The sequence below is a fragment of the Microtus oregoni genome, unplaced genomic scaffold (assembly GCF_018167655.1).
Source record: "Microtus oregoni isolate MIOR12 unplaced genomic scaffold, Mior012 000150F_ref0000365, whole genome shotgun sequence".
NCBI classification, from domain to species: Eukaryota; Metazoa; Chordata; class Mammalia; order Rodentia; family Cricetidae; genus Microtus; species Microtus oregoni.
Genome location: NW_024544800.1, coordinates 30,600 through 52,802, shown reverse-complemented (window position 1 = coordinate 52,802; position 22,203 = coordinate 30,600). Strand labels below are relative to the sequence as shown.

General features: G+C 45.3%; 1 protein-coding gene across 1 annotated transcript; it reads right to left on the bottom strand.

Annotated features, from left to right (window-relative positions):
* Positions 1 to 653: 653 nt before the first annotated feature.
* Dgat2l6 (diacylglycerol O-acyltransferase 2 like 6) lies at positions 654 to 22,203 on the bottom strand. The gene is made up of 7 exons (XM_041646937.1): positions 22,119 to 22,203; positions 6,686 to 6,796; positions 6,361 to 6,431; positions 5,791 to 5,995; positions 4,310 to 4,484; positions 1,636 to 1,847; positions 654 to 1,218 (listed from the first exon to the last, which is right to left on the bottom strand). The coding sequence occupies exons 1-7, from the start codon at positions 22,201 to 22,203 to the stop codon at positions 1,064 to 1,066; spliced, it is 1,014 nt and encodes a 337-aa protein (XP_041502871.1). The 3' UTR covers positions 654 to 1,063.

Below are 22,203 nucleotides of genomic sequence, written 5' to 3'. Positions count from 1 at the left end.
ACCCACACACTGAGACAATGGGGATGTTCTATTGGGAACTCACCAAGGCCAGCTGGACTGGGTCTGAAAAAGCATGGGATAAAACCGGACTCACTGAACATAGCGAACAATGAGGACTGCTGAGAAGTCAAGAACAATGGCTCTGGGTTTTGATCCTACTGCATGTACTGGCTTTGTGGGAGCCTAAGCTGTTTGGATGTTCACCTTACTAGACCTGGAAGGAGGTGGGAGGTCCTTGGACTCCCCACAGGGCAGAAAACCTGGTCTGCTCTTTGGGCTGATGAGAGAGGGGGAGTTGATTGGGGGAGGGGGAGGGATATGGGAGGCAGTGGCGGGGAAGAGACAGGAATCTTTAATAAATAAATAAATAAAAGAAAGAAAAAAAAAGAAAAAACATCAAGGACGGCTGAGGAAAAGAAACGGGTTCTCTGCACATTAGCAGAACTTCAGGGTGACTAGGAAGAAGTTGCATAGTGCTTTATTCTGGAGCTTCGTTGTTGGGGGTGAAACAGTGGGGCTGCACCGCCATCTGAAACACCAGCATAGTTGACAGAGTCCTATCTGTATTCAGAAGCCACAGTTCAGGTCCCCTGCTGACCCCGTCCTTAAATAATAAGGGCCTTGCCTTAGGGGATCCAACCCAGTTCTGTTCTAAGTAGAGCTTCCAAGCTTAAACCTAAATACTAACGACGACGGCACCAAGGTTTGTGGGGAAGGAGCACAGAGTTCGTTGACTTCTCATTGTTTTTATTATGGAGTTGATGACCAACTTCCAAGACTCCTAAACTGGGTCATTGTCATAAAGCGCCAAGGCGTGACAGAGCTACCCCCTCTGTTAGTCAGCCTTCACCAGTCCTCTCCTGTCTTCCCTTTACCCAGTCTGTCTTGGTTACATGGGTGGGGGGTTCAGTTGCTGGACTGCCAATTCATTCAGCACTTCTGGCTCGGTTGGCATCTCTTCACGTCTTTAAAATCCACCTCTGTCCCCAAATTCTCCCTTCCCTGTGGCTTCACTCAGATCTTCTATGGATTTGAGCTGTAGTTACAGAGATTCTGGTTCCTGTTATATAATTGTCAACTCCTGGGTCTCAGAGAAGCCATATTCCACTTTGTGCTGGTCAAACAGCTTGCGTAGGGCACTGATGTAAAGCTCAAAGTACTTTGTCACCGTCTCCTTGTCGGGATCATTGATCTTGGGGATTGGCAGGGGTTCTCCAACTATGGAGGAGAAGAGACAAGCATCAGAGTCCCTACCCCCAGGACACCACCCACACCTCAGTCGGGATCCCATTCCAACAGTCTCCAGTCCCCTCCCTTCATTCTTCCCTCTTGTTGCAGCTATGTTTTGGCGCTTATTCTCTGGTCACTTAAGTTTCACCAATGTTCCGGAGAATGAAAGCAAGCACAGGAAAGAGCTGAGTGAGTGTACTTGAATAAGGATGTCTCTCTGACAGCCGATGAGCTCTGTCCCACCTATGGATGCTCCCCACTGTTTGGCTGCCCTTCCTACCCTGCTTTCAGCTGCACCTATTGCAATGCCCCTTAGTAGACCCTGGATGTTGAGCCTGGGGATTGGTGGGTGACTTTGGGTGGAAGACCAAGAACTTGAGTGGCCTAGAAAAGCAGAAAGCTTACCGACGGTGGTAATTGGGTGATTGAAAGGCAAGAAGCCCCAGGACCCCCGAGTGAGGCCCCTGCCATGGAAAGTACAGAAGTTTAGGCCTAGGATTGTTTTGCCAATTTTCTGGAAATTTTTTTGGAAGAACCTTAGCCATGTGCCTTCACGGAAGGTCTCTTGGTTGAAAACCTCATTCTCACCAAAGGTGTAAGATGGGACAAGGTACGCCCTGCAAAGAGAGGGACAGCAGTATGAGCTGAGGCAGCCCCCTCACCCCCAGCAACACTCTGTCTGAGGCGGGAAACATCCCCAACCTCTGAACAACAGGATAAGATTCCAAGCACCCAGACATCTCCAACCTCATGTTTCGTTCCTGCCATACCACTTCCTCCAATGGAGCATCAGTGTGGCTGCTGCGTCTTAGCCCATGATGGGAAGGAGTAGCTCAGGAGACTTAGCCCCTTCATTCAGCATCTAGCATGATCTCCCCAAACTACACAGGCATGCATGCCACTCCCCTGCTTGAAGTTCTTCCAGAAGTCCTCACTGCAGCCCTCACTGCTTAGCACAAGCTCAGTGCCCTCGCCCTTTCTGTGTGGCCAGGTTCCCCACTACTTAACCACAGTTAGTGTGCCAAGTGTTCCCTCACCTGTCTGTATGTTCTATTCCCTCTGCCTTCTCTCTACGTGACAAAGCCCATTTGACCATTCAGTACTCCGATTCCCCACTGCGGATTTGTTATCCCTCAGCTAGTGCTTTTCTCTCTCCTGCTTATAAGGCTCTGCCTTATAGTCACCTCCTTACCCGGCTGACAGATCAGAAGTGAAAACCCTGACAGTTCTCATTGAATCCCTGGGGTCGGGTCCAGGGCAGTGCTGCATATATCATCTGGTTCCTCATCCAATGCCTGAGCTTTCACTTCTGTTTCTTTGCTTACTGTACTGGTTTTGAGGTGCTGGGGATTCAGCCCACAACCTCGCACATGCCAGGTAAGTACTTTATCACTAGGAAGAACCCCAGGCATTAAATTTTTTTTTTAAGCTGGAGACAGGATCTTGCCAACTTGTCCAGGCTGGATTTGAACTTGTAGTCTTCCCTCTTCAGATTCTAGAGTAAGGGGGGTTACAGGCAACTGCCACAATGTCTGGCTCTTTTCCCATTTCATTCTGACTGGCAACTCCTACTCATATTTTAACTTTAACACGGCTCAGATGTCACTCTCTGATGAAAGATCTAGTCTGGGACAAGGTCTTTCTATAAATTGATGCTGTCATAGCAATTTGCATATGTCTCATGTATCACATGTCATTTTCCCAACCCATTTCCATTGAGTTCTTTTTTCTGTGCCAGCACTGTTTTAGGTCATGGGGATACACCAGCGAACACAAAGGAAGAAGAAAAATCTCCATACTCATGGTGTTTACCAGCAGCGATGGAGGAGGCCATGGGAAGAATAGTAAGTAATGAAGTCAGGGAAGTGGCTGAAGACCAGCTTCTTCAAGACCTTTTGCTCTGTGTGGCCTGGGAGTCATTGGGAGCATTTTGAGATGTGATACAACTTGACTCATGGTTACCAGGATTGTTCTAGCTACAACTGGGAATAGAATCTTGGTGGGGGAAGCAAGGACAGAGGCAGAAAGAGCAGTTCCAAGAGTTGTAATGATCCAGTTGAGTGATAATGGGTGCTTAGATAGTAGCTCTAATGTATGGGGATAGTAGTTGGGGTGTAAAGGAGCTGGAGTCTGCATATGTTTTGTTATGATATGTGCATGTATTTGTCATCTACATTAGACTGTGAGTCCACAAGTGCCAGATATTGTTTATTCCTGTATTTCAATGTCCTATACTAACCTTGATACACAGTAGGTATTTGACAGCTGCTGCAAACACTCTCTGGGGGCATCCTCTGAGTGGCCATCCCCTGAACTCTCAGCCAGTCCCTTCATTGCCCTTGGGTGGTTGGTGTGGGGAGGGGGGGGGAAGAAGGGGAAGTGGTGCAGGAGAATTGTCTGTATTCTGTCAATCATGTTATAAATAAACGCTGATTGGCCAGGCAGGAAATATAGGCAGGAAAACCAGACAGGAAGTAGAAATGATGCAATGAGAACAGGAGAATTCTGGGAAGGAGGAAGTTGATTACTCCCATTCCTGCCCAGACCACCAAAGCAGAAGGATGTGATCTGCCTCACTGAAAAAGGGTACTGAGCCACATGGCTAACATAGATCAGAAAAATGGGTTAATCAAGATGTGAGATTTAGCTAGTGAGAGGCTAGAGCTAATGGGCCAATCAGCTTATAATTTATGGAGACCTATGTGTGATTTTTCTCTGGGACTAAACAGCTGGGGTACCGGGCAGGACAAAAACCCCAACAACAAGCAGGTCTGGGCCCCCACTCATGTTACAGGTGGTCTTCAGGGCCCCCCAGTGAATGAGAGAACACAGCCACTCTCTCTCAGAGTGCCAGACTAGTGAATCCTTTTCTGCTCTTCTTTCCCCAACTTCAAGATCTAAAAGTGCCCACCAAGTGTTTGGGGATTCAAATAACACCCCCAGGCATATGTGAAGGGCAACAGGAAATAATCAGAGGAAAGGGGTATCTAGCAGGTTTCCCAGAGAGGATGTCATTGTAGATAGAGCTACAGAGGGCTAAGGCACCATGACAAGAGAGTCCCCAGACCTAGAGACCCACCCTGTCTTCAGTGCTAGCTTCACAAAACCTTTATGATTTTTGAGGTAGATTGTGGAGACTCCAGGGCGGCACAAGAGGGCTTCAGAAGCTCCACCCACCACAACGATCACAGCATTGCCAGAGCCTTTCTGGGTCAGCTTGTGCTTCAGGGCCAACTCACTCACTGGACATATACCTGTGAAACCAAAGAGTCAAGTAGATAGAATGAACTTGGTGCCCAAATGTGGGAGAAGGCTTCTCCCAGGATCTTCCTGCTAGAGACAGTTACTGTCTTCTGTCTTCGGTCTTCATGCCTTGGGTTAGCCCTAGCCTGAGAAGGTATTCTTAGTGGCAGCTGCTTGCTTACCTTGGTAGGACTTTGGACTTCTATGGTAAGGGCTATACTGATTTTTTTCCCCTTGCTTTTATTTATAGCTTCTTGTCTTCCGGATGAACCCTTTCCCTTTCTCCCCATAGACTGTAGAGCTACTTACTTTCTGTCCAGGCTGACCACTATGGAAATCCCCCAGAGGTATTTCTTCTGGAGGTAATCAGGCTAGCCACCACCAGTGTGCTTCCTCCCTAAGTGTAAGCTGCTGAAAGGACCCTTTGACTCGGATTTTGGGTGAGCAGGGAGACCAAGCCAAATTGAAAGGTAGATGAACAATGGAATGTGGATGACATTCTGTTGTTCAACAAAAGCTGCAGACATTCATCACTTTGAAATCCCATTTTTGCATTGAATTAATCTTCTGTCCTCTACTGGGATGGCAGAATTTGCATACAAGATCTAGCCATCGAGAGAAACCCTTATACCTGGACATACCAACCTAAGAGGGGCGCTGAACCATCTTCTGGGATTCCCCTCAAGATAAATGTAGCTTACCTTTAGTTTGCCTTCAGTTGTTTGCTGATGTCCAGAAAGATAAACATTCATCCAGAGAGAAGGGAATCTGTCACAGTGTCCTGGTTTGAAGCCTGGCACTGAGAAGTTGTTCTGAATTCTGATGGGTGATTGTCCTTTATCCTTTGGCATATTAAGCAAGGATGAAGGGATTCCCATGAGATGCAGGACATGGACCAAGATTGTATGTACTAACTGGCATGAGAGACTTCATAAAGTCTTTATGGTGCCTTGGAAGGAGAGCTGAAAGGAGCCAGTTGCCATCTCAGGAAAGAATCTGGTACTATTTCCCCTGTATTTACATTTAGAATGCTGCTTTTACTCTCTGCTTTCCATTTGGGCTTGATTCTGCACTTAGCCTTCTGATTACCCTTTGTAAGGAATCCTGGCAACTCGAGAATGTCTGTAACTTGCCCTGCTGCCCAATCGAACTGCCTCTCATCCTTTGTACAGAAACTGATGCTAGGACACATACTCCCAACGCCAGCTGAACTCTTTAACAAAGTCAACCGAGTTTTCTATCACAAAGCGACTGTGGCGCTTATTGGGGTAGACATCTTGAGTTGGATTTCAGAATGAGATGATTTCTTGTACCTACCCATGGACATTACATACTCTCGCACAATTGGGATCCAGAAGATTCCTTCCAAAGTTGCTAAAAAGGGAGTGATGGATGGGAAAATCCTGGAAAAGCCAGTGGCCTCAGTAGCAAAGTTGACGAAGGCACCAAAAGAGAGAACGCCATGGGGGTGGCTAACGATGATATAGTTCTGCTCGGGAGAAAGGTCATGGGTCTTCACCAGCTGTTAGAGGAAGATTGAGGGAGACTGATCAAGCAGAAGGAAGAAAGGATGTGAAAACTCAGAGCCAAGCCAACAGCCTCTAGATCTTTGCTCATTAGGATGTTATTGTCATGGAGATCTCCAGGGATCGTGGTGCTAAGTGATGCTGGCCTGGGTTTGACACGGTAGAAAAGTATTGCTCACCCGTCTCCCCACCTGCCCATCTATTTTGGATTTATGTTCTACATCAGGCCTCTAAGTGTTCGCTTTCACTGCCAGCTGTCAGAGCCCTTGAAAACCTGGGTCTCCTTATGGACGGGGAGTTCAAGCAATAAGGAGCAAGTCTGGAAGAAAGATGGGCACCCAAAGGAAAGGCACTTAGTTACCTTTACTGGGAAGTAGCTTTGGAAATACTTCCAGAGAGTCCAGTTTCGCACCCAAGCTGAACGCCTACCGTCTGTGGACAGAGGACAAAGAGAAGAACGAGTGAACCATTGCTAGTCCCTCTACCCCTCCCAGAGCTGAAGAAGAGTTTGCCCTTTGTTCCTCAGGCTACAGAAGCAGCCTCATTCTTAGGCACTTAAAGCTTCATGGGGAGCTAGCCAGACCTTTCTCCTCTTCTCCTCATCGTTCCATTCACTTCCCTCTTCCCTGTCCCTGTGACTCCACCCTTAGCACAGAAGGGCCCACAACCCTGCCCACATCTCTTACCTTGGCTGTGTGTGTTCCAGTCACAGACAAGCCAGATTAAGGAGAGCACGGCTAAGGGCCATAGGCTACTGAAGAGCAGGCAATAGGGTATACCTAAGATGGGAATAGCTCCTGAGGAGACACAAACGATACATGCCCTTCAGTTTCGCTTGAGGCTTGATACACCTCTCACAGCCTCATGTCACCTCTGCCTCTCCACTGAGGGAGCAGGCAAGGCTGCTGTGGGGACCTTCTTCTCTTTTCCCCTCAGCCATTGCCTATCTCTTGCTCTGCCTCAGGCTGCTGTCTGGGTCCTTGGATCTGGGTCCTCCTGAAGTCTGAGATGAAGTTTTTAGAGCAGGCCTTCAGCTCGAGTCAAAGGACAGAACTGCTTGGCAAAAGGGAAGAGAAACACATTGGGCTGGTGGCTGATTGTCCTCACCCTGGCAGTTCAGGAAGTTCCTTACAAAAGCTAGATTTTCCTTGCTTTGTTGAACTGATAGGACCACACATTCTGAGGGTAGAGGCCTACCTGCAGTGTCCAGGCAGTGTGACGCTGTGAAGAAAGTGTAGATTAGAAACTGCTTTATTGTATTTATTCTGTTCCCTTCAAAGGCTTCCGAACTGTTTAGAAGAGGGGAGTGTGACTCTGTTAGCAAAGAGACATGAGAGGCTGGAAAATACACACATGTTACGTCTTACAGCAGTATCATAAAACACTGACTTTGTTAAATAAATTTGTTCATTTAATAAAAAACAAATTTATTTATTTTTTCTCCTGAGATGGAAGCCAGGGCCTTGTTCATGCTAGACAAGTGCTCTACCACGGAACTACATCCTCGGCAGTGGGGTCCACTTTAAATCAGCATAAAGTCTTAGGCCACTTGCTCTGAGTACTTCAAGGTGCAGCTCACAGAGTGCAGCTTACAGAGGCCCTTATGTTGCCAAGACATCAACACAGGCCGGGCATAGCGGTGCATACCTTTAATCCCAACACTCAGGAAATAGAGGCAGGTGGATCTCCACCAGTTTGAGGCTAGCCTGGTCTACAGAGTGAGTTTGAAGACAGCCAGAGCTACATAGCGAGACCCTTTCTCAAACAAACAAATAAATGAAAAAGACACCAAAACAGCAGGTGTGGCTTTGAGATGGTGTCTCAGGGCTAGCCAATCCAGTGCTGCGCATTCAGTATGAAGAGGAGAGGGTTTTCTTGTGTTCGCTTCAGCTAGTGCTGCTGTGGTACTGGATACAGCCTTTCCCCAGCTCCTCAAAATGTCTAGGGCGGTGCAGATTTTCTGTCGCCTCTCTGATTCCCACAACAGTCTGCTGTCAGTGTTCCTACACATGGGGAAGGGGAGCTCCCCAGACCATGCCAAGTCCTCTGATACCTCCTCTAAACTTCCTCCCTATTTGACTTTGATGCTTAAGCTAGAACTACCAGGAAACCGTCCACCTCTTCTGATAGCTGCTCTTTAGTTTTCTCCAGTCTCCTGTCTTCTTGTAGACTCCAGCAGACCATGCCTGTATGTCAGCACTGTTTTCTGACCACAAATGTGGGATTTCAAGAGGTAGAAGAGCTGGCGTGTTGGTGCAACCCGGTGATCTTAGCAATGGCAGGAGGACCAAGAATTTAAGGACATCTTTGGATACCTCATGAACCTGGGCTACATGAGACTCTATGTCAAGGAGAGAGAGAGAAGAGAGAGAGAGAGAGAGAGAGAGAGAGAGAGAGAGAGAGAGAGAGAGAGAGAGAGAGAGAGACAGAGACAGACAGAGAGACAGAGACAAAGAGAGTCTCTACATACTGTTGACTGTTCTGGAACTCATTGCATAAACCAGGCTAGCCTTGAACTCACTGAGATCCTCTTACCTCTGCCTCCTGAGTGCCGAATGCCTACTAGGGATTGGAACCAGGGTCTCACAGATGCTATACAAGCACTCTACCACTGAGCTCTGCCCCCAGGATGAAAGTCTGAATCTTCTAAGGATAGCTCCTCTCCTCCTAGGAGTTAGAGCATCCCTCCTGCTCTTAAAAATGTGATGTCCAGTCACCTTTCAGCCCACCCCAACACATGACCCAAATAAAACCTGTGTGAAAAGCAGCTAGAGGGAAAATTTCCCAATATTCTCACTTTGTAGAACTGTGGGGGAATCAACCAAATTCCTTTTGACACAAAACTTTTGGTAGCCTCCGATGGGCATGACCACTGGTTCTCCACTTCAACCAAATCAGGGTCTGTAGGCCCTGACTTGCAAAGCCCTCACAGGAAGAAAGTTATGTGCAAGCAGCCAGTTGCTACCATATAGCAATGGTGTGAACTGTCATGTGGGTACTGGGAATCGAACCCAGATTCTCTGGAAAGAGCAGTCAATGCTCTTAACTGCTGAGTCATCTCTCCAGGCCCCATGATGCTGACTTTGTGAATGAATTGGACCCCTTCTCCTCTTTAGCTTTTTGGGAAGAGTTTAAGTATTGTTGATAGTAACTCTTCTTTGAATGTTTAGTAAATTCAGTGACAATGTCATCTGATCTTGGGCTTTGATTTGTTGAGGTTTCTGATTACTGACTCTTATTAGTAGATGCACATCTTCTGACTTGTATAGTTTATATTTGTTTTTCTGTGATCCATACTTGCTAGGTTGTGTATGTCTAGATATTTATCCACTTTGTTTAGGTTATACAATTTGTTGTTTATATGATATTTCTCATAGAAGTCTCTTGAGATTCCCACTCTTTCTCTGGTGGTAGTTATAATGTCTCTTCAATTTTTAAATTTCACTTAATATTCACTTTTTTGTTGGTTTATCAGCTGACCATTTAATTTTATCTTTGTCTTCAAGAGACTAACTTTTGGTTTTGTTGATATTTTCATTTCATTTATTTTGTACTGATCTCTATTATTCCTTTTTCATGTTATCATTAGTGAATCTGGTTTGTTCTGCTTCTAGTTCCCTTGAGGTATAAATTTAAGTTTCTAGCTATTTGAGATCTTTATCTGTTCTTTAAGTAGGTGCTTATCAACATCAACTTTTTGTTGAATGTATAAGTATTTGATTTGAGGAAGTATTTAAAGGAAGTATTTAATGGTGTTGATTTTTAAATGTCTATTTTCAGTTGCTTCTTTTTTGACCTTCCCTTCCTCCCTTCTTTCCATCCTCCTAACTCTCATCCTCCCTCCCTCCCTCCTTCCTTCCCTCCCTCCTTCTCTTCCTTTCTTTCTCAAATGGGATCTCATTGTGTAGTCAGCCTAGACTGGCCTCGATCTAGCAATCTTTCTACTTCAGTCTGCTGAATGCCTAAAAAACAAACAAAAGAAGAAAAAAATAAAACCAAAAATACACAAGTACATGAATGCATCATAAATTTCTTAGGATTCTTTTCTGGGTAATCATGCTATCTGTAACACTTTACTATCTTGTCTCATTTGCTAGAATTCTTAGTGCATAATCCAAGTAGTGAAGGTGCTTTCCCCTAGAGGTAATTTTTCTTTTTCTTGTGTGTGTGTGTGTTATGAATGCATGCATATGCATATTTACACACGTGCAGGCGAAAGTGTGGGGGTGTATTTGTGTGGGTGCAGGCCCAAGGTTGATGTCATTTGTCTTCCTTGATGGTTCGTAGGGTTTCTCTCTGAACTCAGCAATGTCTATCCGAGCTTGTCAGTGTACTCCAGGGATTTTTCTGTCTCTGCTTCCTGAGTGCTGGGATTCCAGGCAGCGGACACCCCTGCCTGGTCTTAGGTGGATTCCGGGGAGCCAAACTTCAACCCACACGCTTGTGTAGCTAATGCTTTATTCGTGGAACCCTCTCCCCAGCTCCTTTGATTTATTTGATTAATTTCTTAGGTTTTTGAGACCATAATATAACTGTCTAGAACCACTGAGTTAGAAGCATGGCTTCCCTTGAGTCAGTTAATGATCTCTCCCAGTTCTGCTATCGCTCAAATGATTCTGCTCCCCACTTCCAGGCGACCACCTGCTCAAAGCCATCATTATCTCTCTAGGTGAGTCTGCATGTCTTTGAAGCCAATTGCCTGCTTTCCCTTGGATCTGGGTGTAGTCAGTAGAGTGAATTTAAATCTGATTCTATCACTGTGCAGCACATAGCAGGGACATGTGTCAAAAAGGCATGCCCATGACTTGGTGAGTACTTATTGGTTCTCACTTAGCTATAAATATAGAAAGGTAAGAGAATAAATGGTCTAGGCATGGTGGCGTGTGCCTATAATTGCAGCTCTGGGGAGGCAGAGGCAGAATTTATGTGTTAGGAAAGTGTCCATTTTGAAAGAAGCCCAGCCTCCAGGGTTTGGTCTAGATGGCGGGCGCTTTGAGATCCAGTCCCCGACTTTTCCATTGTACTGTGTTTCAGGCCCTTCAGCTCATTCTGATATTAGGATTCAGGGCTTCTCCACCGGCATGCCATTTCCTTAGCTGTTTGCCTGGCTAGCTCTGAATCACTTTTCAGACCTCAGGATAAATGTCATATGTTCAATGGTTTGAGGCCACCTTTGACATTTTTCCTTCTCCTAAATAAAAAATTTCTGCCACTCATCCCCCTCTCTCCATCTCCATTGCTACTGCTGTGCTGGGAGGGGGAATTCCTTCCCATCTTCCCTGTAGCCTTCTGTCTGCTTTCAGCTGCTGGGAACTCCCTTCCAGTTTTCGGAACTGCGCCTCGACATTTTTAAAATGCATTTCCATGTTCGCCTTTTCCAAAACCCATCAATGTGCTGCTGAGCAAATCAAGTCGCAGCATATTTACGGAGTTCTCTCCTGATCAGACTCAAGTATTTCTTAGCCCTGTCTCGCAGTATCTGCCCTCACACTTCCTGTGCTGGTTCTCAGAGTGTCGTCCTCTCACCACTCGCAGGGACAGCAGGGGATATGAGAGGGTGGCATATCGTTGGGATGCTTTCTTGAACATAGAACGACTAAAGGTGAATTCATTGTAGCAATAAAGACTTCAGCTCAAAAAAGAATTCTGACTACAGAAATTATTCACTTAATGAAAGCATTATGTTGAGTAGCGTAGATGGTATACATAGCTGTGGAACGAACCAGAAGGCTGAAGCAGAGGAATCGGGTGCCCAGGCAGCTCAGTCAGTCCTCACTCAGCCTTCGACCACACCACATCAGTCCACTTCTATGTAAGCAGCCGTTCTGTTCTTTTATTCTGATTACCTTCGCTCCAACTTTCTGCCCACCAAATTTCCGTCATCCTTCAAGGCTTACCTTAAAAGATACTTCCTTGAAGATATCTTTGATGATTCCCCAAGCAGAATTAAAAATTTCCTTCTCGGCACACTTGCAACATAATACTCGTGCCTCTGTCTGTTGCTGTCTTATTGTGTTTGCTTGTGAGTACCACATCTGTCTGTCTCTCTCCCCAGAAGACAGCTATAGCATATTGCCCAGTACAGGGCGGTGACTCAGGCTGAGCTGTTGCTACATAGAATTGTATAGTAACCTGGATTTCCACATTCTCCAAGTGGCAGGTGAAAGTTAACTGGATGAAAAGCACCTGTGACCTTATTCTCACCAAGGAAACGCCTTCGACGGCTCTGTGTGCTTGTCAGGCTAGAGCGACCAGCTGTTCTCAGTATTAGCCCAAGTCCCTTCTAGGCAGAAACAGTACGCTTCAGGGCGATGGCCAAAGTCTGAGTGCTGGCGGTTGGCCCAGTGCTTTCAGAAATCCAAGAACGTAGTGAGATTAACCAAAAAAAAAAAAAAAAAAAAAAAAAAAAAAAAAAAAAAAAAAAAAAAAATTTGTGCTTCTTTTGATTTTTTTTTTTTTTGGAACTAAATCAATGATAAATACTACTTGTCAGAGTAGATGTGATTAAAATAATTGAACAAGCATTGGCCGAGCCTACCCCTTAGGAAATCTCTGTGCTAAATCAGGAGGAGATTGTCAGGGACAGGAAGAGAAAGGCGAAAGGAATAACTGTGGAAGTGGAAATAAGCCGGGCCTGAGATGGGGAGTGCTGAGCAGGGATTAGGAGACACTGCTAGTCGGCATCCCGTGTGCACTAGCACACTGAGAACCTCACTTTACAGGTGATGGGATGAAGGCTCAGAGAAGACACACATCTTCATTCCAAGTCTTGAGAAAAAGGAGATTACATCTGTTGGGTCTCGATTAAATATCTGACACTTATTATGTGACAAGGACTATTTTAAGAGCTTCTCGGTGTTAACTCACATCAATAGACATAGAAAACAAAGTTCTTGCCTTCCAGAACCTCTAGTTCTTATGTGAAAGATACCTCCCAAGATGAAGTTCAGCTGCTAGAGGAAATGAGCACGGAAGATCTTGAGTAAAGTCCTGGAAACAGTAACGTCCCAGGGCTTTGAGTAACATCCTGACTGGCTGAAGTACATAAAGCAGCCATGAAATGGGTTGGGCCTGGGAAGCAAACTGCAGAGATGAGCCCCAATACTAAAGGCCATAAGCCAGGAAAAGATAAGAAGCAGATAAATGGTAAGGAGCCCATTAATTGCAGGAAGAGTTTGGGGTAACTGTGGGAACAGGAGAAACTGTAGGCAGGGAGTTGGGAGAAGGGGTTCTGTATTCATATGACTGGGAGTGGAAATCTGAACAGGGCTATGGTTTCTCCAACCAACTTGAAAACTGCCATGAAAGTCAAATGTGATGATACATGTCTGTCATCCTAGTGATTGGGAAGCTGGGATTTATAGTAAGCCCTTGTCTCAAGATAAAACAAAACAAAAAAAGAAAGAAAAGAGAAGCAAAAAAAAGAAAAGGGAGAAAAAAAGATGCCACGGAGATTGAGAGTTTCCAGGTGAGTGCAGTTAATTGGATATAGGAATGCTAGGGCATAGCGAAGGATCTCTTGCCTGGGCCTGCAGGCATGCATCAAATGTGCTCAGTTTCCTAGGACCCCATTATCATTCTTTTTGAAGCTACAATGAAATCAGAGTCTCGGTTGCCTGAGTTTGAAACACATCCTGTCTCGGTGGTTCAAATGGCAAGGCTGACAGTCTTAAGAGGCTCTACTGTGGTTTGAAGGTATGCCTGAAAGTTCGTGTGTTGGAAACCAGAGTGATGTCCAGGTTTTAAGAGATGGGACCTTTAAGATAGATTAATGCTGTTATTTCTGGAGCGGGCTCCTGATAAAGATGAGTTTTACTTTCTCTTGCTCCTCACTTTTTCGCGTCCTCTCTCACTCTTCCAAATTCTGCCAGGGGAAGAAGACACAAGACAGCCCATTCCTGACTCTAGCACCTTGATATTGGGCGCTCCACTCTCCAGCACCCTAGGCAAAATACTATTATGCATGAGTTGCTCAGACTGTGGTATTTTGCTATAGCAACAAAAAATAAAGACAGATGGGACAGTGGAGCTTCAAATGATGTCAGTTTCTATAATAAAAAGGGAGAAAATTACCATGGGTTGAGTAAGTTCTCACTTTGCTGGATTGCAGAGCAGCTGTAAGAGTCAGGATGTACTGTTTCTATGGGAGAGGGGACTGTCTGACTTGCTCGAGGGCACAAGAAAACAACTGTCTTTCCTGCATGGGATCTTGTAGCAAGTAAGAGGCAGAGCTGATCTGCCTTACACCCAAGACTATGTCCTAATCTTTTGTAGTACCACAAACCAGAAGAAGACAAGCACCCACACAGGAGGATGACTAAAGTGGTGGGGGGGGGCAAACACGTGGAGCGAATGGTTTCTCTCGAGGAAGATGAAATCTAGGAAGAAAATATATTTAATGTCAAGTTTGCGCCTATGAAAAAGAAAAGAACCAATTCTTGCTCTCATGGAGCTCATTGGCTAGAAGGGGATAAATGGGGTCTGCACCCAGTAAAGCTCTTGAATGTTACAATTTAATGGACAAAGGGTAGTGGTCCTGGTTAAATACTACATACCTTAATAAACAACTTTTTTCTGTCACTGTCTTTGTTTAGAGACAGGATCTTGCCATACAGTCCTGACAGGCCTGGAGCTCAGAATGTAGCCGAGGCTAGACTCAAACTGATGGCTCAACTGGCCAAATGCTGAGATTACAGGCTTGAGCCACCAAGACTAGATGGGTCACAACCTCTTGAAATGTCTTGATTTGGACACCATACTTTTCCACTTCAGTGCTCTCCACAATGCCATAGTGAAAAGCGGGGTTTCCGGCTCCTCGTTTGAAAGTTAATTCAACTTCTGTAACTAAAATAGAATGTTGTGGGTTTAATTTTTTAAGATATAAGAAATGCTATCCAGTTTATTTTTGAAAAGTGCCTTAAGCCTTCAGAAGTGACACAGTCTAGAAAGCAGGACAGAGAAGATAGGGTTCAAGTACTGTCCCTCAGGAGAGGCACTGACAGTCTAGGAAGGCCACTCATCATCCAGACAAAGAACTAGGCAGAAGTTAGGGGTATGCCCTCATCCCCATGAGTAGATTGCTTGAAATACAAGCTTCACACAGGGGGATGAGCTGATTCAGGGTCAGAGGCACAGAGTGGAGATGATCAAGGATGCCCAGATCACTAAACTTGTACACCATCAAGCTAGCCAAAGGAAACAATCATTTTTGAGTGTGAAAGGTATATGATCAGTTTTTAAAAAGTTCTTGGCCTGGGAATCTCGTTCAGTGTGAACATGAGATCTTGGATTTAGTCCCCAAGACTGAAAGGATGGATGGAAGGAAGGAAGGAAGGAAGGAAGGAAGGAAGGAAGGAAGGCAGGCAGACTTGTGGGATCATGCAGCAGAATAGATTGGAGAGGGTGGAGACTAGAAACTAGAAGACTAGAACTATTTTTCATAGCTCCGAGAGATGGCAACTCCAAACCCAGAGGTGTAGTTACTTTTTCGTACTGTTTGGCTCTTTGCTCTTTATTTTTTGGGGGCCCACCATCCTTCTCCCAAATAAACACATGGAGGCTTATTTCTTATGAACCCCAGCTTATTTCTTTGTTTTCTTTTATCTGTGTGAGGATGTTGGCTCCCCTGGAACTGGAATTATAGATAGTTGTAAGCTTTAAGCTTCCATGTGGGTGCTGGGAACAGAATCCTGGGTCCTCTGGAAGAGCAGCCAGGCCTCTTAACCACGGAGCCATCTCTCAAGTCCAGTTTGGTTTATTTCTAGACAGCTTTCCTTAAATTATCCCGTCTATCTTTTGCCTCTGAGCTTTTACCTTTCTTTACTTCTTACTTCGTGGCCAACTGTGTGGATGCATGGCTGGCCCCTGATGTCCTCTTCTTCTTTCGCTTACTGACCTTCTCTCCTATCTATTCTCTCTGCCTGCCAGCCCTGCCTATCCTTTCTCCTGCCTAGCTGCTGGCCGTTCAGCTCTTTATTAGACCAGTCAGGTGTTTTAGACAGGCAAAGCAACACAACTTCACAGAATTAAATAAGTGCAACAGAGCACAACACATCTTTGCATCATTAAACAAATTTCTACAGCATAAACAAATGTAACACATCTTCAAATAATATTCCACAATAATGAAGAGACATGTAGAAAGCAAAGCTCAGAAAGAAAGCTGGACTTCAGAGGGCTATCCGAGCTTCCGTTTTCTCTAACTCATCTTCCCATCCTCTCTTCTCACTCTCTCCATCCTACTTGTCCCTTTGCTTTTTTGTCCTCAATTTCCTGTCTTCCCTATTTCCTCACCTAACATCCTGCGGGAGTTGATATTGGCTATGAGTCATCCCCAATTCTCTTAGCTTCTGAGCTTATTATCATCTTACTGGGTGTGGAATGAAACCTCACGACAGTTTTGATTTTCATTTTCCTAATGACTAATACCACTGAGTATATCTGCATGTATGTCTTGACTTGTTTTAGACAGATTATTGTTCTATTTGTATAACATTTTCTTTCTGTTCTTTTGAGAATATCATTCCAAGAGAATCACCAAGGAGGCTCAGAGCATGACAGAAGGGATGAAGGGATAGAGGAGATAGAGATAGAGATAGAGGAGGGAGGGAGACTTTTCCGTGCAGAGCACTGCCTGTGGCCCTAGCTAAGAAGATGATGATGTGAACTCTTATAGGAGTCCCAAACTGCCAAAGTCACAGTGATCTGATGTACTCCACGCTGATGTACTCCAGGACCCACGACCTTTTCATCATGCCAGCCTGTTTTTCCTTCCGGCCTCCTCAACCTGCTGCCAAGATTTTCTTCACTTGGCACCCTCACATTCCTCTCTTGTGACCCCTTCACTTATTACAGTTCACATTACATTATAGTGATTTGTGTTTCTGCACAGTCCTAGCGCATGAAATGTGTACAGTGGTGGGAACATCTGTTTCTGTCAGTTGATCACAAGATTCTATAATCAGCTCATTGTTACAGTTCAGCAAAGGCAACTCAAGGTCTTATAATGAATCTTTCCCCTATAACTATTGATGAAGAGATCTGAATATATTTGGCACCTCAGTAGACACTATACTCTACTGGATGATTGCTTTGATAATCTGCAGGACCCAGGATTCTTGAAAGAACAGAAAGAAAACGTTATACAAATGGAAGGATAATCTGCCTAAAACAAGTCAAGACAGAGGGCCAAGACACACATGCAGACATGGTCAGTACCATTAGTTATTGGAAAATGCAAGTCAAAACCATGGTGAGGCTTCATTCCACATCCAGTAAGATGCTCAGAAGCCCGGAAACCGAGAGAATTGGTGATGGTGCCGAGTAAGTTAAGGAATCTAAACCCTTATGTACCACCATCATGAGACAAAGAAAATGGTGCAGCCGTTGTGTAGATCAGGTTGGCAGCTTTCCAAAACCAGCACCGAATATAATGTCATACAGCTCATAAATCCCCCTTTTTTGTATATCCTAAAGGTTAGAAAGCAGGGTTTCAAAGAGGTTGTTACACACTTATACTTAAGACAACATCATTCCTAATAGCCGAGAGGGAAAAGTGCATCAATGGGTGAGCGAATACACAACCTTTAGTGTAGCCAGGAAAGGGATACTTGATTTTTATAAAGGAAGGAAGTTCTGACATGTGCTACCTACCACAGGAATAAACTTAAAGACTTTATGTTATGTGACATCAGCTAGTGACGAGAGTGACTAGGACATGATCGTCTAGAACAGGGAAGCTCATGTGAACGGAAACTAGAATGGTGGTTTCCAGAGCTGGGGTGGGAGTAGGGCTTAGGGATTCAAGGTTTGATGCGTATGGAGTTTTAGTTTAGGAAGATGAAAAGTTTTGGACATGGCTGCAGAACACTACAGAACACTGTGTAACACAGTAGTTAGTACAACTGAACGCTTAGAACAAGGAATTCTCGTCTCTCTATATTTGTTATAAGAAAAAAGCTTTAACAATGCAGACCAGAACAGATCCACTTGATGCTTCTGTGTTTTCACTGGTGACACAATGGTGCCATCATGTGTCCCTAGCATTCCCATTCCGCTCCTCCAATTCTTCAGGAGGGCTGGGAGTCAGTGAGCTATAGTGGGGAGGAGGCCCCTGGCCTTCTTGATCCCTTACATATGGTATCGCCGGATAGACCCTCTACTCTAGGCCTGCTGGAAGACAGTGTCCTTTGAAAGGCAAAACAGAGTAAAGAAAAGGACAGTCTGAAAATCATTCTCTGGGAGCAAAGTAAAACCACTGTACTGAAAATAACTGTCCAGAGTAGCCAGGGTGATGTGAGCGTGTGTGTTCAAGCACCATAATAAGGTGACCTCAAACGTGAAAGTATTCCACCCCCCACCTCTCCCCTCCTCCTTTTTTATGCTGCTGGGGTTGAAACCAGTGTTCGACACTGAGCCCTGCCTGGTGCCCTCAGCGCTTCTGCTCTCTCTCCACTCTGCTACTCTCTTAGCCTCCCTTTCTCTCACCCTTTGAGCTCCAGACTTGAAACAGTGGCTGCCAACCCAACACCACATCTCTTTGACCTTCCTCTGCCCTGGATTTTTCTACTCAAGGGGAATAACTTATCCAAGGGGGTCTTTTTGAGAAAGTTGAAATAAAATGCAAAGGAAAACAAAAAGAAACTGTGAAGGGGTAAAAACAAAAGTTCTGCCAAAAATATCTTTTTCTTTCCCTTCCTCTCCTCCCTCCCTGTATCTCCTTTCCTTTCCCTTCCTTCCTTCCTTCCTTCCTTCCTTCCTTCCTTCCTTCCTTCCTTCCTTCCTTCCTTCCTTCCTTCCTTCCTTCCTTCCTTCCTTCCTTCCTTCCTTCCCTCCTTCCCTCCCTCCCTCTCTTCCTCCCTCCCTCCCCCCTCCTTCTCTCTCTCTTTCCTCCCTCTCTCTCCTTCCTCACCTACTACCTTCTTTCCTTCTTTTCTTGCTGAGAAAGGGTCTCACTTTCTAGATCATGTTGACTCGGAACTCACTGGTCACTGTGTAGCCCAGGCTAGCCTTGAACTCACAGCAATTCTTCTGTCTAGACCTCCTGAGTGATGGAATTACAGGTGCGAGGCCTGTGAGGCCTGCCTGCTTTCAACTTCCCTTTCTTTAAAATGTATGTATCTATTATTTTCTGTCAGCATCATTATTTGCGTATGAGGTGTGATGTGGGAGAGCGTAGGGGCACGTGTACCATGTTGTCTGTGAAGAGGTTAGAAGACAACTTGAAGGAGTCAGTTATTGCTTCAGCTGTGGGCTCTGGGGACTGAAGTCATGTTTGAACAGCAAGACCTTTTACCTACTGAGAAAAAAAAAACTCACCAGGTTTAATTTCCTTTTCTTGACACAGCTAAAGTTAAACAGACAATGAGCTCAGCGTGATTTGATTTTAATGAAGCTTAGGAAGCCTGCGTCTTCTAGAGGGTATGGGTCCCCTCTGACAGTCTGATGACGTATACAAAACCCTTCTTTTGAATAATATTCTTAAGCGCATCAATAAAATACTCATCACATGAAGGCAGGGCGCATATTAAAACACGGCTATCACATTACCCACAATGTGATACAGTAGCCTTGCTCTATGAACTAAGAAACCTACTGGAATTTGGAAGTCATCATTTGCATGAGTCAAACTTTGCGATGGCTGTAACAACTACTTGAACGAAATGCAAATCTCTGCTGTGTCTGTTACTGACAGAATCAGAGGAGCTGCTTTCGCGTCCGAGGCTTATTGCCTACATTCATCACTGAAGGAATGGCTACATCCCATCTAGAGTGAATAACTGGAAAGCCACGTTTCTTTCCACCAAAACGGAAAGTCCCCAAGCTGCCCCTGAATTCTTAGTCTACAACACTCTGGTTAAGAATCTCTGCTCCTTTTAGGATATCAAATTATAGACTCACTGACCTTTATTTATGGCTAGAAACCAATTATGAGTGAGTATATCCCATGTTCATCTTTTTGGGTCTGGGTTACCTCACTCAGGATAGTGTTTTCTATTTCCATCCATTTGCATGCAAAATTTGAGAAGTCATTGTTTTTTACTGCTGAGTAGTACTCTAATGTGTATATATTCCATACTTTCTTCATCCATTCTTCCATTGAAGGACATCTAGGTTGTTTCCAAGTTTTGGCTATTACAAATAATGCTGCTATGAACATAGTTGAACAAATGCCCTTGTCATATGATCGGGCATCACTTAGGTATATTCCCAAGAGATATCCTAAAGAAGCTAAATAAGAAGGTGAACCCAAAGAAAAACATATAGCTATCCTCCTGGTTATGGGAAGTAGACAAGATTGCCGGGCAAAAAACTGGGATCTTGGGGGTGGGGTGGGATGGTGGTAAGGGGAGATGGGGAGAGAAAAGTGAGAAGGGAGGATGGGGGGAACTTGGGGAAACGGGATGATTGGGATAAAGGAAGGTTGGATAAGGGAGCAGGGAAGCACATATCTTAATTAAGGGAGCCATCTTAGGGTTGGGAAGAGACTTGGACCTAGAGGGGCTCCCAGGGGCCCAGGGCGATGTCCCCAGTTAGTTCCTGGGGCAGCTGAGGATAGGGAACCTGAAATGACCCTATCCTATAGCCATACTGATGAATATCTTGCATATCACCATAGAACCTTCATCTGGCGAAGGATGGAGATAGAGACAGAGACCCACACTGGAACATTGGACTGAGCTCCCAATGTCCCAATGAGGAGCAGAAGGAGGGAGAACATGAGCAAAGAAGTCAGGACCACGAGGGGTGCACCCACCCACGGAGACAGTGGGGCTGATCTATTGGGAGCTCACCAAGGCCAGCTGGACTGTGACTGAAAAAGCATGGGATAAAACCAGACTCTCTGAACATGGCGGACAATGAGGGCTGCTGAGAAGCCAAGGACAATGGCACTGGGTTTTGATCCTACTGCATGTTCTGGCTTTGTGGGAGCCTAGCCAGTTTGGATGTTCACCTTCCTAGACCAGGATGGAGGGGGGAGGACTTTGGACTTTCCACAGGGCAGGGAACCCTGACTGCTCTTTAGACTGGAGAGGGAGGGGGAGAGGAGTGGGGGGAGGGGGAGAGGAGTGGGAGGAGGGGGAGGGAAATGGGAGGCTGGGAGGAGGCGGAAATTTTTTTTCAATAAAAAAAAAATAAACAAAATAAAAGTCGGGCGGTGGTGGCGCACGCCTTTAATCCCAGCACTTGGGAGGCAGAGGCAGGCGGATCTCTGTGAGTTCGAGACCAGCCTGGTCTACGAGAGCTAGTTCCAGGACAGGCTCCAAAACCACAGAGAAACCCTGTCTCGAAAAACCAAAAAAAATAAAAAAAATAAAAAAAAAATAAAAAAGGGGAAAAAAAGAAGTGTGTGTGTGTGATTTGTGTACTTTTATAAAGAAATAAAGCCCCTACAAAAGTCGTGGAATAAAAAAAAAGAATCTCTGCTCTCATTCAGGAAGCAGAGGTAGTGAGTTCAAGGCTAGCCTAGTCTATAGAGTGAGTTCCAGGATGGCTGGGGCTACATAGAAGAGACCCTGGCTTGAAAACAAACAAACAAGCAAAAAGCAAAACAAAACCCCCTCTGCTCTAACAGGTCATATAGTTTACTGTGATTTGGTACCATCTGTTCCCTACCCATCTCATCCCTCAGGATGCCACTATTTCTCCCCTCCAAGCTTCTAAGCTTGCCTCTGTAGTTGACCTCCCAGAAGGCCTTGGCTGCTGGTTCATTAGCCCACCAGTGATCATTGAGTCTGCTGAACATCAGCTAGCTTTTCCTGATGATCTAATGTCACTCACGGAGACCTCTGACCTTACAGAATTCTTTTACAACATTCTTATACTAGGGGAATCACCCAAGCTCTTTCTAGTAACACTAATCTATCAATAAATCACCACTCTGTCCCACTCTTACATTTGATCCCTTTCAGGTAATGCATACAGTACAACTCCTGAGAAGACTGGGATAATATTTAAACCAGACCGGCTACAGGCTCCCTCCTGACCTCTGGGCCTCCACTCCAGTCTCCCCCGGCTGAGGTGGAGGGACCCAAGCAGGTGCTGGCACCAGAGTCTTTCTCATGTGGGGATACCCGACCTCTTTCTGGATCTGTTCTCTGGCCCTTGAGGTTTACTCACCTAAAATGACATAGACTGGGATCCACTGTAGGACAGAGAGTGTTCGGAGGCCTTCCTGCACATCTAGTTGGGAGAAAAAGGCCAT

Bases quoted from the DNA above. Each gene is read 5' to 3' on its own strand.
- Dgat2l6 (XM_041646937.1), bottom strand. From the start codon at position 22,203: ATGGCCTTTTTCTCCCAACTAGATGTGCAGGAAGGCCTCCGAACACTC. The intron at 6,432-6,685 runs GTAAGAGATGTG...CTCTGTCCACAG, and splicing joins CTGGAACACACACAGCCAAG to ACGGTAGGCGTTCAGCTTGG. The intron at 4,485-5,790 runs GTAGGTACAAGA...TTGGTTTCACAG, and splicing joins AGAGTATGTAATGTCCATGG to GTATATGTCCAGTGAGTGAG.